The sequence below is a fragment of the Cervus canadensis genome, chromosome 18 (assembly GCF_019320065.1).
Source record: "Cervus canadensis isolate Bull #8, Minnesota chromosome 18, ASM1932006v1, whole genome shotgun sequence".
NCBI classification, from domain to species: domain Eukaryota; kingdom Metazoa; phylum Chordata; class Mammalia; order Artiodactyla; family Cervidae; genus Cervus; species Cervus canadensis.
Genome location: NC_057403.1, coordinates 11,045,041 through 11,061,699, shown reverse-complemented (window position 1 = coordinate 11,061,699; position 16,659 = coordinate 11,045,041). Strand labels below are relative to the sequence as shown.

Here is a 16,659-nt window from a genome sequence, read left to right as displayed (position 1 = left end):
TCCAGTTAAGAAAAGCCAAATACATCTGCATCTAACATCTGACAGAGTATGTCAGACATAACTGAGGAACTGTATCCAAAATTTTCTGAATGGAGCCCCCCAGAGAGCTCCATCACATGTATACATGTACTGGTGGCATTACTGTAAATTGTGCGATCTCCCGTTGTTAACTTGTTCAGTGACCAAGTCATTTCCCACTCTTTGCCACCCCATGCCAGCTTCCTCTGTCCTCCACAATCTCCCAGAGTTTGCTCAAATTCATATTCATTGAGTTGATGATGCTATCTAACCATCTCATCCTCTGCACCCCCCCATTCTCCTCTTGCCTTCAGTCTTTGCCAGAATGAGGGTCTTTTCCAGTGAGTCAGCTCTAGGCATCCAATGTCCAAAGTATTGGAGCTTCAGCTTCAGCATCAATCCTTCCAGTGAATATTCAGGGTTCATTTCCTTTAGGATTGACTGGTTTGATCTCCTTGCAGTCCAAAGGACTCCCAAGAGTCTTCTGATTGATCCCAAGTGTATGCCCAAGTAGCCAGTACTGTGACCTTTGGCAAGAGACTGAGGACAAAAGCCACCTCTTCTGCAAGTGGGAAACACCAGAGCTCCAGGAACAGCTCTGTCATGTATCAAGGCCTTGCTGTTGCACTGTTTACTGGGTGTTGTGTTGCTTTAATAACCGAGAAAATAAGGTAACTGGGTACAGAGTGTCACAAGTTCAGGTCCTGTGAAAGCCTTCCTTTATGAGAGGGTTGAGTAAGCATCCAGCAGTTGTTGCTCACATGGCATGTCGTGACATTGAAACAGACAACACTTGGTACCAGAAGACCTTGGGTAGCTTACTGCCATCATGGGCCCAGAGACTGCAGAGCATAGGAGGTGTGTGCAGAGCTTCGACCGAGGAGTCTCCAGGAGGCAGCAAAATAAGTGCCTGTTAGGGACTTTGCTCACGGTCCAATGGTTAAGACTCCACGTACCCAATTTAGATCCCTCGTTGAAGGAGCGAAGATCCTGCATGCTGTGTGGCACAGCCAAAAAAAAAGTATCTGTTGAATGGTTGGCCATGTGAACTGATTAGGACTTTTTCTTATAAAGGCCCCAAAGTGGGATGATCTTTGAGTGACTGTATAAATAAGCCTTAGTCATCAATGCAGAATATCTTGCCTCTAAAAGTCAGAAAGATCCAATAGGTTTGGCCCCTCTGAGACTGATGGAAGCTGACAAAATCAGAAGTTGTCCTTTAACCACATTAGCAATAGAGTAGCCCGTACAAACACTGGATGGAGCTAAGAAATTTACTGTGCTGGCATGACACTGAAATGTGTGGGGCTGTAGCCCATCTGTTGTCTGTAAGCACAATGATGAATGTATGTCTTGCACAAGTGTCTTGCAAATCCCCTCACAAGGGGATGTCATCAATGAAGCTCCATAATTGGGTGCTTGAGCACAGATGGGTCCAATAAAGTTCTTGTCCAGTGAGGTTGTATGTGATACCTGAACCTTTGAGGTATCCCATGGGCAACTAAGTAAAGGTGTATTGTACTGAGTTCCTGTGTAGGTGAAGAGGCTCTTGAAATAGGCATATGAGGATTGAATACACATTCATTTCAATTATGAGTGAGCTATAGGGATCTCAGTGGATGGAACCAGGATATCAAGAAGTCACCATGAGATGCTGTTCCTCCTAGGACACTTAATATCTATCTATGATAGTGTCTCAGATGTAAACAAAATTGGTTACTTCTCACTTTAAGTTAATGAACATGATTTGTATGTTAAACATATATTTAAAAAAAAAAACATTCAATCTTGGCTGTGTTGGGTCCTGTTGTGGCACACGAGATCTTCCTTGGGGCATTCAGGCTCCAGAGCACGTGTGGGCTCTAGTTTGTAGCACTATAGTTGAGGTGGGTGGGGGTGGAGTTGCACCATGGCATGTAGGATCTTAGTTCCCCTCCCACGAATCGAACCTACATCCTCTACATTGAAGGCAGTTTCTAACCATGGGCCACCAGGAAAGTCCCAACATATCTTTTTGATACATCAAGATTATTTCTGGCCTTTCTGTTTTCTCATTTAATTAATTATTACTATTTTACCGACTACTTTAGTTATTTCCTGTTCGTGTACGTACATGTGAAAGTGTTACATCACTCAGTTGTGTCCAATTCTTTGTGACCCCATGGACTATAGGCTGCCAGGCTTCTCTATCCATGGAATTCTCCAGGCAAGAATAGATATGAAGATAAATTTAACACAAACAGTTTCCAACCCACTTGTATAAATCTGGAAGGAAACATTTATGGCTGTAGATCCTTCCAGAAACATTCAGATTCACTTAATTACATACATCTTTTCTTTTACATCTATCTTTTCTCACTCCATCGTTCTGACCTCCTGGTTGTCAGATCAAACTCCTGTTTGATTCATTCCCATAGTGCTGTTTTAGCCCCTGCCAGATGCCTGCAAAAATTGGTGATTCAGTGATTAAGACTCCAAGCTCCCAAAGCAGGGGTCACAGTGTGGTCAGAAAAAAAAGTCTAACCCTGTAACTGTGAATAATGGGCAGCTGCTCCTCTTAAATACAGATGATCCTACTGAGAGTGCTAGAGCATAACAAACTTAAGTATGCTCCTTTGTTTTCAAATTTATTGAAATTCCCAAACAGAGCTCTAATCATAAATTGTGATTTACTCATGAATTTTCTGTCAACAAAGAGCAAAGACACAAACTTCCAGAGCATTCACACTGAAAAAAGTATAGTTTTTACTCTAAAATAAACTGCCAGAAACTGCATCTCAATTTTTTAAAATTAATTAATTTTATTTGGCAGTGCTTGGTCTTAGTTGTGGCGTATGGGCTCTAGTTCCCTGTTCAGGGATTGAATCTGGGTCCCCTACATTGGAAGCACGGGATCCCAGCTCCTGGACCACCAGGGAAATCCCTGCATCTCAATTTTTAATTAATGTGCATTCTTTTGATCCTTTCTGAGGAAAACATCCTCAAAGTTCAGTTGTTGTTTCCGCCCCGCCCCCCCCCCCCCAAGAATTGCCTTTATTTTAAATATCTTTCTTGCTCTGTTTATTTTTTAAAGCACTGAAGTGTTTAAATTAACTGAGTAAGGGCATTATAGATTATCTTTTGTTTCCAGTGAAAATACTGATTTTCTGGGTAAAAGTTACGTATTAAAACATTAAAATGTCGGGGCATGCGGGGTGGGACTCTGAACATTACGCATGAACGGCTGTGGCCGGGAGGTTCCCCTCCGTCTCCCCTGTCCCTCCAAGGCCTCTTACCCTGAGACAAGGCTCCCGGTGGGGATCCTCTAGCGTCTGCCCGGCTGTCTCCTCAGGCTCACCACCCATCCATCCCTGACCTGTAGATTTAGTCTGTAACAGCGGCTGTGGGCACAGAGCATGGTGGTCATTTATAAAAACCTTGTCGGACTTTGTGGGGTTTTTTTTTTGTTGTTGTTGTTATTATTATTATTTAACTGCTGCTTGTCTGTCTGAAGTCTGTGGCCACAGGGGAGCGGGCTGGAGTCTGAGCCGTTTAGGGGAGCTGCCTCGGGCTGGGAGGGGGGAGTGGGCCGGCTGGAACACTGCGGTTTTCCTCGGGGATGAGAGCAGGCAGGTACCTCCCGGAGGTGGACAGGCGGAGACGACGGGGCCCTCCGAAGGGTCCTGAGCCCGAGTGGAAGAAGGACTCTGACAGAGGAGCTCTGTGCTCAGGGCGCGCGCCCACCGCAGAGGCGACGTGTGATGTGTGAGTGGACGAGCTGAGGGCTTGTCCAGTTAAGGAAGCCCCTGACCCCCGAGAGCAGGGCCCTGCTGGGATCGTTGGGTTAGAAGCGCCCCTGACGGGCGCTGGGCGGAAGCACCGGGCCAGTGACCCTCGGCGAGGCTGCACCGGCAGCCCTTGGCGGGTGCACGCACACCACCTCGCTGACGTGCTCGCCGCCCCTCCTGGGCCCCGGGGGCTCTGCCGTCTGCTGTCCCTGCTGGGCGGCCCCCGCGGCCTTACATAACGCTTCCTGAGTGACTGCCTTCTGAGTCCTGGGGACAGGCTTCTCTCTCTCCCTCTCTTTCCTCTTTGGAATCCAAACAGCACATCCTGAGGCTGACAACCGGTGACAGCGCTGTCGCCCGCTGACAGGGCTGAGACCCGGCGGCCCCCGGAGGGGGCGGCCTTGGTGTGGGGACGCCCGCTGCCCCAGGGCCAGGCCCGCCCCTCTGGGCTTCCAGGGAAGCTCCATCGGTTTTCAAAGACATCAAACCACCCTCCCCCCTCCCGTGGGGCCTCCTGCCAGGGCCGGACCAGGGAAGGCTGTTTGCTATTCTGGCGGACTGTTGTAATTTAAATGATTGTTTTAATAAAAATTCTCAACTGTAAAAAAAAAAAAACCAACAACAACATCAAAATGTACATCCTAAATACTTGCACTCTGTATGTTCAGTCAGGTATACCTTATGTGTGTGTTCAGTTGTATCCAACTGCTTACAAGCCCCTGGATGGTAGTCTGCCAGGCTTCTCTGCCCATGGGATTTTTCAGGCAAGAGTACTGGAATGGGTTGCCATTTCCTCCACCCAGAGGTTACACCTTACACAAATGTTCACAACTTGTCACTTCATAGTAATTTTACTATGTTTTTTGGGGAGGGATGGTTAAAATATTTTAGTTGAAGGATAATTGCTTTACGGTGTTGTGTTAGATTCTGCTGTGACCAAGTTTCATTACCATTTGTTGCTACTGGATCAGTATGATTGAGTTGGAATGATGTACCTCTATCAACTTTTCCCAACTCCATGTTCAGTGACACCATGTTTAGTTTGAAAATGGCCATGCTAAGAATATTTGTATTCGGAAAACTGGAAAACACTACAGACCTGGACTTCATTATATTATTGAAAGTCTAGATTTTAAAATATGTGGATAGTGCAGATTAAATTTAAACTACATGGTATATGGGGTAATTACATTGTATATAGCACACACAAAAATTGAGGATAAAAAGGAGCTATTTATTTGTTAATGAAAAGAAAAATAGGTGAAAGATATGAACAGATATTTTACCAAGAAGACATACAGATGGCAAATAAACCATGTAGAAAAAGAAAGATCAACATTATGATTCCTTAGGGAGATGTAATTAAATGACTACTTCCTTAAATTCAAAATTTAAGGAAATTCAAAAGACTGACCATACCAAGTATTGGCCAGAATGTGGAAGCATTTTACATGCTCCTGGTGGGCATGTAAAAACAATCTATAAATGTAGATCATAGTTTGTCAGTTTTACAAGTCAAACATTCACCTATTCTATGACTCGGGCTTTATACTTTGAATTACTAACACAGTGTAAGTGAAAATCCATCCATACATACAGAATTACATATAAATGTTCTAGCACCTTTATTTACAATAACCCACAATAGAAATAACCCAAGTGACCATAACCAGATGAATGGGTGAACAAACAACGTAACTATAGAAAAGATACTACTTAGCAATAAAGAATGAACTACTTATATATTATCACTTAAGAATCTCAAAATATTTAGATTCTGCACTTCAAATAGATACACTATATCATATGTCAAGTACACCTGAATAAAAATTTACAAAATGACTCAAAAGAAAAATCTAGGTCTGTCACACTTTTTAGGAAGTCAGATCTTGAGAAATCCCTAGTGGTCCAGTGGCTAGGAATTGGCACTTTCACTGCCATGGCCCAGGGTTCAGTCACTGGTGAGGGAACTATGATCCTGGAAGCCTCAAAGAACAACCAAAATGAAAAATCCTCAGGTCTCGCAATCCTATATTGCCTCTCTTTTCTGATGACCTTGGAGAAGCACCCTTGCCTTAGTGGCAGCAAATACTGATGAGAATAGATCTCTTCCCACCTGAGTTAACAGGAATGCTGGCTGATCACAGAGCCACAGTGTGGATGAAGGTATCTTTCTCTGTTTCTCTGCCTCTGTGGCAATGGCCTTTGGCTGAACATTCTAGATGTTCAGGTATCTGTGCACTCTGATACTGCACAGTCACAGTCACTGGAGCATCTGCTGATGCGATGTTAGGACACACTCCACCTACTTCACTGCAATCTCCTCCGCTCCAGGGTTACTTGACGAACATGGTTCCCTCCAGCCCTGTAGTCTTACAGTGGAACTATCTAGTGAATTCTGGGGATCAGGGCATGTGGTTCTTTCATAGGTTAACTGCTGAGCATTATGTGATTATTCACTGTGAATAACAATTCATGTTTCCAGAAGCACTGGAGGTTGTCACAACTTCATGGCTCCTCAGATGTTTTCTGAGCCCACAAAAAAACCTGATACACAGTCCACAAATCAGGACCCCAAAGCCTTGCAGTCTTTCTGAGGAGACCTTGAGCAACAATGTATTTACATTAGGCCAAAACCACAAAGAGAGTTACATTCTTCAATCATACTGATGTGAGGCACACAAAGCACAGGACCCCCATGAAAGCTCTGCCATCATTAATGCTGGTAGAGCCCAATTTTCTTCCAATCACCTCATATGAAGTGAATAGAACCCCCAGACCAAAGAGGGCTGGAACATTAACGCCTTTATTATTGCAAAGTGCAAAGGAATACAAGGCATGCAGTTCTCAGCTTGGTGAATTGGAGGCTGGGAAAATCAGAAGTGTCACCAGAAACTAACATGTCCCTGAAAATACAGTCCCTGCTGGCAAGTCACCAACAGAACTGAAACTGGGTCCACTAGGCCCAAATTGAGTGAGGTCCAAGCCCTACTTTCGAAATGAGAAAGGAATGAGGATGTCATAAGAGCTAAGACTACTCTTTACTTCCCTCCACATAAAGGGATGGGACAGAAATCAGCTTCCCTGAGCATGTTGGGAGGTAACTTCCACACTGTGTGAACCTGCCAGGTGATAGAAATGAAACTGGCCATGACATAAAGCTGTAAAGGGCCTGGCAGGTAATTGAGCCACAAGGGAACCCCCTAATAAAGTAAAGCACAGCTTCTTAAAGATTCCTACATACCTGGAACTTAAGGGAAACCTCACCAGTGTGGATTTTCAGATGCATTAGATGGCTCAGTCACAACTTCTCCAGTGTAAATATACTAGAAGGAAACTGCACATCCCAGCATTATCTAAGGCCTTTCACTGGTGTGACATCTCTGGGGTTGAATGAGGTCATGTTTGTAGCTGAAAAGTTTTTTCCAACATTCACTGTACTCAGGACCTTTTTCCAGTGTGAACTCTCTGGTGCTGAATGAGGCTGGAACTTTGGCTAAATGATTTTCCACATTCCCCACACTCATAAGGCCTTTCTCCAGTGTGAACTCTCAGGTGTTTAACAAGGTTAGATTTACAGCTAAATGATTTCCCACATTCACTGCACTCAACAGGCCTTTCTCCAGTGTGAACCCTCCAGTGATTCTTGAGGTTGGAGCTATGGCTAAATGATTTTCCACAGTCCCCACACTCATAAGGCCTTTCTCCTGTGTGGACTTTCCGATGTGAGCTAAAGCTAGAGCTTTGCTTAAAGGATTTTCCGCATTTACTGCACTCATAAGGCCTCTCTCCAGTATGAAGTCTTCTGTGGTGAATGAGGCTAGAGCTTCGGCTAAATGATTTTCCACATTCACTGCACTGATGAGGCCGTTCTCCAGTGTGAACTCTCCGGTGGTAAATGAGGCTAAAGTTTTGGCTAAAAGATTTCCCACATTCACTGCACTCATAAGGCCTTTCTCCAGTGTGAACTCTCTGATGCTGAATGAGATTAGATCTTTGACTAAAAGACTTCCCACATTCCCTGCACTCATAAGGTTTTTCTCCTGTGTGAACTTTCCTATGGCTGTTGAGGCTATAGCTTTGGCTAAAGGATTTCCCACATTCGCTGCATTCATAAGGCCTTTCTCCACTGTGAACTCTCTGGTGTATAATGAAGCTGGAGAGGTAGGTAAACAATTTTCCACATTCATGGCATTCGTAAGGCCTTTCTCCAGTGTGGACTTTCTGGTGCTGAATGAGGTTACATCTTCGAGTACAGGCTTTTCCACATTTGCTGCACTCATAAAGCCCTTCTCTAGTGAGGACTTGTTGGTCCTCAACAAGTGTGTCTGTGCAGTTGAGGGCTTTGTTGCCTTCTCCCCAGTTCTTATGCCTTTTTCCATTGTAAGAGATGGCTTCACATTCATTACTATTGTTTGGCTTCTCCTCAGTGTGAATGACATGTTGATGGAAAAATCCTACATTGACTAAGAAATCATTCCCAATCTCCCCATAGACAGTGGGTTTCCCTGACACATGGGTTGTACAGCTCTTTATAATCAAGGCTGTGTCCACAGAACTTCTGATGGGTATCTCTCCAATGTGTTGCCCCTGGTATTGCTGAAGATTGGCAGAGATATAGAATTGATTTCCACACATGTATGGTTTCTGCCCAAGATTTGTTTCCTGGTGCTCAGGAAAGTGCAAAATATCTCTCAAGACTGGGCCATACATCTCAAAGGGCTGGTCCTTCTGGAGAGATGAATCTGCCTTGAGAGTCCTGATCTGTGACACTCCTATACAAATGCTTTGTTCAGAAGGTGCTTCCTTATCTTCTACTCCATGCCAACAGCCTGAAATTAAAGAAGTGATGGTGAAGTGCATGTTAACCTTATTGAGAAGAGGCAAAACCATCACAAATGTAACTCAACACATCAAAGGATCAGTTCATGAAATTGCTTTCAGGAAAAGTCACCTGGAGGAAGCAACTGCTGTGCACCACTGGGTCCCTAAGGTCAGGGAATGGTGCAGGTCTCACTAGACACAGGACATGAGGAAAGGCCCAGGGGAAAGGTTTGTGCTGTAACCGATTTTTCTGTCAGCGGCTTTTCTTTTTTGTGGCCATGCCACCTGGCATGTGGGATGACAGTTCCCCAAACAGGGATTGAATCAGCGCCCTCTGCAGTGCAACCACAGAGTCTTAACCACTGGACCACTGAGAAAGGTCTGTCAATAGATTTTAGCAGGATTTTATCTGCTGATGACATGTGATGCTGTGTAAAAGTACAGTCCACTCCCAGAAAAATCCGTCTGGAACAAAGGTAACAGTATTTAAGGATTATTAGATACCTGCACACTTTAGAACACTACAAAGTCTGAGTAGGGAACAGTGTGAGGAATGAGTGAGGTAAGCAGTGTAGAGAGGTGGAGAGTATCTCTCAGCTGGAATCAGAATAGAAATGACGAGTCAGCAAAGTGTCAAGAATTGAAAAGGGAAAGGAGTGAGGTGTGGCTACTGGCAGTGGAACCAATATAGAAATAAAACAGGATAGATTCCTGGTATGATTTCAACCAAGACCTGAAGTCATGTCCTCTGTCAACTTCTATTCATCTAGGTCAGGCCTGCTCTGAGCCCATCTTGTTGAGAATGGAGTCATGTCCATCCTGTGAAGCTCAGAGGACTTTTTCATAGCCTCACCTGAAGATCTGCATGTACTGAAGAGAACTAAAATCATAAGGGAATGACAGGACAAGTCAGTAGTCAAAACAGGCCCAGACAACTCAGCACACAGGAGACCACCAGAAAGCTATTTAAACATTACCAAAAAATTCCTAAGGCCATTCCTGAAGGGAAGATACACAGTAGTAAGAATCAGGAATCTGACTTTCCTTCTGGACGACCACACCAGTAGAATTAGCCTAATGCAACTCTTTTGCAATGCTCAACTGCTTTAATTTTGTCCCTTTCAGCTCTTAGCATGGTAATAGTATTCATCCTTCCACTCGCTACCTCTGAGCCCTTGGGGTGGGGACCTTGTACATATTCCAAGAATAGCTTCTAGGAGTCAGGAAGGGCAGTAAGGAGTCTGTCCTCCAAGTGTCAGAAATACTCCAAGACCAGAAAAAAGAAAATGATGCCAGCTTCTACCACTAGTATTCATCGTAGTATTGGAGGTTCTACACGGAGCCTTAAGAAAACAGACAAAAGGCATTCACAGCTCATGAAATTGTAAAGATTGCACGACAAAACTTCTAGAATAAATGAATTCAGCAAATGAAGAGGATACAAATTAAATAACTGTGGGAATTCCCTGGTGGTCCAGTGGTTGAGACATGGGTTCATGCTGCAGTTGGGGAACTAAGATGTTGAAGGCAGCAGTGTGACCAAAAAAAAAGAAACTGGTAAATGTTTTGTATACGTGCCACAAGTGAAATAAAGCAAAAAGAACCTTAATTAAGGGTCTGTCAATAACATTTGTCTAAGCAGTGACTATGTAACTGACTACACTTATAGCACAGTCAGAAACAAATGTGATCTATAGGAAAGAAGGGTGCTATACTAGGGTGTTATGGTGCTGAGAGTCACCCAGTGAGGCAGAGGGCAAGACATGGGGGTCCATTAGGCTGACAAAACAACAGTGATACCAAACCCTTACCCAGGAGGCTTTGGGGCAGTAGGTGCTGTGGTGATACAGATGAGAAAGAAGCGAGCACTCAGCCCAGCCCTTGTAAACACAGAAATCCAGGCAACTAGGGACGCACCTGCCCCTGGAGAAAAGAGATGCACAGAGCTTGGCCCAGGGCACAGGGGCAGGTGGAAGAGCTTACCCAGTGAGGATGTAAGTGCAAAGTTCTCCAGCATCACATCGTGGTATAGGCATCTCTGAGCCTCATTAAGGAGAGCCCATTCCTCCCAGGAGAAGTACACAGCCACATCCTCAAAGGTCACACTGCCCTGCCAGGATACAGACAGAAGAGACCATTAACTGCCTCACTCCTGAAGACCCACAATCCACCTCCTCGCACATCTACCCCATCTCCATCTTCCTCCTAAGAGCTCAGAAAAGATTCTGGACCTTGGTGCCATAGCTGTCTGCCCTCTCCTCACTCTCCCACTAACTGCACTGTTCACGCTGCTGTCCACTCTGCAACCAGTGGAGCCTGTAAAGATCCAGAAGAAATCACCTCCCTGATTGATCAGATTAGTTATCTGATCCTCACCTCCCACTGCCTCCAGAATAGATGCCCGACTTCACAGGCAGTCATTCCAGGTCTGACTGCTGCTCCCCACACCCAGTTTATTCTTGCCAGGAAGGAAGGAGACCTGCAATTCCCTGAACCAGCTTAGTCTCACCTCCAAGCACTTCCTGTTTTTGTGACAAGCTTCCACATCTCTTCCTATTGGTGGCCTGAAATGGGAACCCTTTCATATAACACTTAGACTGAACTCAGGACTGAGCTAGGATTCTCCAAGGTCTGCACACCCAAGGGCTAGGAAAATGCCAGGTGACAAGTTTCAATAACAACCCTAATTTGGAGAAAACTAGAAGGCTTCCCTGGTGGCTCAGATGGTAAAGAATCTGCCTCTGATGCAGGAGACCTGGGTTCGATCTCCAGGTCGGGAAGATCCCCTGGAGAAGGGAATGGCATCCACTCCAGTATTCTTGCCTGGAGAAATCCATGGACAGAGGAGCCTGGTGTGCTATAGCCCATGGGGTCGCAAACATGACTGAGCGACTAACACAGGGTTGAGACTAGTGAGGGTAATCTCCACTTGCCCGATTAGATTCTAAAAGCACCTCTGCAGCCATGGAAACCTGTGAGAAGTGGTAAGTCTTAGAGGGATGTGATCCTGGCAATTTCCCAGGGACTGAGACCTTTCCTGCACACCTGGGGGCATCTGAACCAGGTTCCCCGAGTGTCTAACCTCTATTGACTCTCAGCAGTTGTGTGTCCTTGGAAAAAAACCCCAAACTAAGTCTGCTTCAGTGTCCTCAGCATCCCTACAATTAGTTCTTTCATTGAACAGACTTTGGTGATTTTGCAAACCTAACTTACATCACGTTTCTTTGCCTCAAAATTTTCCATGGCTCCAAATTTGCTGTATGGCTCAGGAAACTCAAACAGGGGCTATGTATCAACCTGGAGGGGTGGGATGGGGAGGGAGGTTCAAAGGGGACCAGATATATGTATCGGTTCAATTCAGTACAGTCGCTCCGTCATATGACTCTTTGTGACCCCATGGACTGCAGCACGCCAGGTTTCCCTGTCCATCACCAACTCCCGGAGTTTACTCAAACTCATGCCCATTGAGCCGGTGATGCCATCCAACCATCTCATCCTCTGTCGTCCCCTTCTCCTCCCGCCTCCGATCTTTCCCAGCATCAGGGTCTTTTCAAATGAGTCAGTTCTTCACATCAGGTGTATACCTATGGCTGATTCATGTTGAGGTTTGACAGAAAACAACAAAATTCTGTAAAGCAATTATCCTCCAGTTAAAAAAATAATTAAAAAAAATTTTTTTCCATGGCTTCAAAGGCCTCAAGAAGGAAGGTACAACTCCTCAGTCCGCCACTGCAGGTGCGACAGCATACACACACTGTTCCCTGCAGCCATCAGAAGGACCCCAGGTTTCCCGAATTCTCCCGCCTCACTCCGACAGCCACATCGCTGCGCCTGCGCATCCCTCCGCCCATCACCCACTACCAGGCGCCACTATACTGTCTGTCAAACAGAAGGCCCCACCCACCACCGCATCACTGTCCTGGATACCCGGGCCTGGGCTGCGGGCACGTGAGCAGGCGCCCGGCGCTCGGGGCTTTAGCGTCTGTTAGGATGAAGCCAATGAGGGCCGGACGGATCAGCGTTTACCTGAGGCGTGTCCCTCAGAGCCGCCGCCGCCATAGGACTCGGTGGGCGGAGAGGGGCCAGCCGAGCGTCCCGGAAGGACCCGGCACCAACGTCTCCAGGCCGCCCTGCAGGCAGCGATGTGCCCGACTGTTGGACCGCCTCTAGTCCCTGGGAACAAAGCGTCTTCTCGCGCCTTCTCTGTCACCTCAACCCCGATCCTTCGGACCTGGAGAACCGCTCAAAGAACCGCTATGAAAACACAGGAAGTCCCGCCTTCACCCAGTGAGCCCACCCCCCGGAAATGTCGAAATTCTGGATGTTCATTGGGTGTTCTCCGCTGCCGCTCAACGCTTAGCTTTCTGGATAATGGAGTTCGAACAGGCACAAGCCTGCAGCCTGAGTTTCTGCTTGAATCTACCAGGGTCAGGCAATCCTCTAGGCTGCTCAAAACTGACCTCCCTGTTCTTTCCAGGTAGGCTAGAAGCTTCGTTTCCTCTTCAAGGGGCTTAGGACAATTTCTGGGCAATTCGAAGAGCATTTAGAAAGGCTTCAAACCTATTGATCTCCGAAGTGTTTGGATAATAATTTAGATTCCATGCAGCTGTCTCTAGTGAATTTGCCCTGATAGATGACAGTGATGATACACTATCATACTGTCCTTTAAATGTACTCAGACTGAGGCATTTAAGTCATTTTTGTGAACTTTAGTGAGTTTTGTCTGGGACTTTAAAGGAAAAAAATCACCTGTACCATAGGAGACAAGATAAAGGAGGCATATTGGGCAGCTCTGACAAAGATGGACGTGGTGGGATCTTGGCCTCGCCTTCCTCTTAGTCAGTGATTGTGCTGAACTCAGAAACATCGTTTTATCCATAAAACATGAAATGATTGTATCTTAAGAAACGCAAATATTTTATACATGCACGTTCTTTTTTTAATATACAGTTGCCAGTTTCTCATGAAATAGCACCTTTGCTATTGTTTATTAAGGAGTGCTACTCTCTGTACATCTATAAAATAGAAAATTGTTGAAAAACAAAATTAACTGAGTATGAGTTAAAAATCTAAATGATTTGGACTTCCCTTGTGGTGCAGTGGTCAAGAATCCGCCTCCCAGGGCGAGGGACTTGGGTTCCATTGCTGGTCTGAAAAGATTCCACATGCCTGGGGCAACTGAGGCCCTGTACAGTAGCTACTGAAGACTTCCAGCCTAGGGCCTGTGCACCACAACAAAAGAAGCCACTAGGATAAGCAGCCCTCGCCCGACAGCTAGAATGTTACACCACTCCCCACCCCGCTGCTGTCCCACAGCAACTAAACTAAAGAAAGCCTAGGCACAGCAAGGAAGAATCAGTGTACCTAAAAATAAATAATTAAAATTTCTAAATGGCTTTATTGAATGATTCATGAATCTGACAGTGTCGATCAAGCAAGTTCAGAGGAGCTCCAAAGTGCCACAGAAAGAGAAAGGTTTTTTTAAGGCAGCACAAAGATGTCATAAAACTTGTGGACATGGGAAGAGGGGAGGAGATGGTGAGATGGATGAAAGGAATAACAAGGAAACTTACATTACCATATGTGAAATAGATAGCCAAGGGGAATTTGCTGTTTGGCTAAGAAACAACAAAGGGGCTCCGCACCGCCTAGAGGGCTGGGATGGGGAAGGAGATGGGAGGGAAGTTCAAAAGGGAGGGGATATATGTATACCTATGACTGATTTCAGGTTGAGGTTTGACAGAAAGCAACAAGATTCTGTAAAGCAATTATCCTTCAATAAAAAAAATAAATTTTAAAAAAGTCATAAATAGGAAAAGGAACTATTTCACATATTATCTCCCTTTGGAGAAAAGTTCTTTTTAGATCGGTTACCACATCTTCCTCTGAGGAATGGAGAGGGTTCACGTGACAGATGGTAGTGAACCAGAAAATTCCTTGCTAACACTTTACGATTACATTTCTGGGGAAGGTTGTAACTGCAGTTATGATACAGACCAAGTCTTGGTTTTAACACGAATGATTCTGCTTAGAGCCTGTTGTTTCTTGTTTAAGAAAGTGAAAAATCTGATTATTCTATCTTGTGGGAAAAACCAATGTTTATGCAATGGTGACTTTTTAAAAATTCTGTCTACACATAGATGCATCTATCTGGGTTTGCCTGTGTGTATGTATGTATGTGTATATATATATATATATATATATATATATGCACATTATATATATATGTTATCTGTTTCTTAAAAAGTAGTTTGTAATTTGGGTATAGAGTTGTTGTTTGCTGACTTAACAAGAGTTTTTTAATTTACGTTATATCAGTAATTCTAGCAGAATAATTTGCACGGGTAATTATCTAATTTAAAAAGTTAAAAATACAAATTGATAACTGACCTAACAGAAGAAATTAGTATAGTTATAGCTGGTAAGCTAAATTAGGGAATTTTTTTCCCTCGTGCAGAGAACAAGGAAGAACTTAGAGACACGAGTGTCACTGCTAATGAACACAAAGGTGCTGAAAGCAGGGAAACATGATGCTGTTAGCACGGTGGTGTCCATCAGCCACTGCTTTGGATTCGCAATCAGTGTATTGCAAAGAGTCAAAATGGAAGAGAGACAATAAAGAAGACAAAGATGCTTACTAGGATCAGGATAGTACCTGCGGCTCTGGCCTCATGGGAAAATCTGGGTGAGAGTCTGTTGCTTGTGCCTGTGTAGGGTAAGGACCATGTGCCTACTAGTCCAGCTCATGCAGCCCAAACATACAACATCAATGGAAGATAATATAACTGCATGTAAGAAGCTGATAAATTTGTCTGGTGTGAGTGAGGAACAATATCCATTATCGTTTTTACACTTATTGTTTTGCTGTTTCTTGGGCCACCTACTCTAATAGGAATGCAGATGTATACCAAGAGCTGTAGTATCCAGAAAAGGAAACTACAGAAATCAGTGCACTTTGGAGACTGAATTCCGAAGTCCACCCACAAAGCGGTTCTGGGGCAAAACTTCATGGCCTAGAAGCCACTCAGAAGACAGGGAGTGCTGAGAGAAACCCCTCTGACCACTCTGTGAAAATAGAAGAAAAGTTTACATCCACCGTCATCAAGTAAATATTTCCATCCAAACGCTGACATCGTTTGGGGGACCCCTCTGGAAAAAAGAGCCAAGTTGTTGCCTAAGGCTAGTTGGTTGACAGTCTGATCTGTGAGTCTCAACTTGTGTCCAGTCAACAAAGTGAAGTGATGAAGACAGAGGAGAGAGGAGTTCCCCAGGATCCCAGCTACAGTCTGAGTGAGGAAGATAATTTCCATATCCTGCTTGGCATGTCCTTCACTTTCACATCTGAAATATCTAGGAGATATTGATTTTAATTTGAGGTAGAAATAAATGAAGGAATCCTAGAAAGATAAATGAACTCAAATGTGTCACTTCCTTCTGCTTGGCTGTGTCTACTGCTGAACAGAGCACAAAACTCTTTTGGTAGCACATTTTCTTACTTTAGTCACTAAGTCATGTCTGATTCTTTTGGGAACCCGTGGACTGTAGCCCGCCAGGCTTCTCTGGCCATGGGATTTCCCAGGCAAGAATACTGGAGCAGGTACCAGTTCATTCTCCAGGGGATCTTCCTGACCCAGGGATCGAACCCGAATCTCTTGTGTCTCCTGATTTGGCAGGCAGAATCTTTACCCCTGAGCCACCTTGGAAGCCCTATAATAATGCCCCTATTCAAGTCAGAGTATTTTACTTTAAATGGACTTTAAAGAGTAAGTGGTTATTAATGAAGGTCTTCTGGTGGACTCCATCCAAGTGTTCATATAAGGGAGTATTTGAATAAACAATGTACCATTCACACAACATTTCTTCCTACAGCCATGAATTGAATGAAGATCATTTCATTGATGTATAAAGTCACCTTCAGTATACGTATATATATTTTTGGCCACTCCGTGTGGCCTTTAGGATCTTAGTTCCCCAACTAGGTATCAAACTCCTACCCCTGTACTGGAAGCACAGAGTCTTACCCACTAGACCAGAGGGAAGTCATCTTTAA

At 44.7% G+C, this 16,659-nt stretch overlaps 1 protein-coding gene across 1 annotated transcript; it reads right to left on the bottom strand.

Moving 5' to 3' along the window:
- Positions 1-4,998: 4,998 nt before the first annotated feature.
- Positions 4,999-12,845, bottom strand: LOC122421106 (zinc finger protein 211-like). The gene is made up of 3 exons (XM_043436907.1): positions 12,636-12,845; positions 10,593-10,719; positions 4,999-8,617 (listed from the first exon to the last, which is right to left on the bottom strand). Exons 1-3 carry the CDS (start codon positions 12,666-12,668, stop codon positions 7,227-7,229), a joined length of 1,551 nt encoding a protein of 516 aa, XP_043292842.1. The 5' UTR covers positions 12,669-12,845; the 3' UTR covers positions 4,999-7,226.
- Between the last annotated feature and the right edge of the window lie 3,814 nt (positions 12,846-16,659).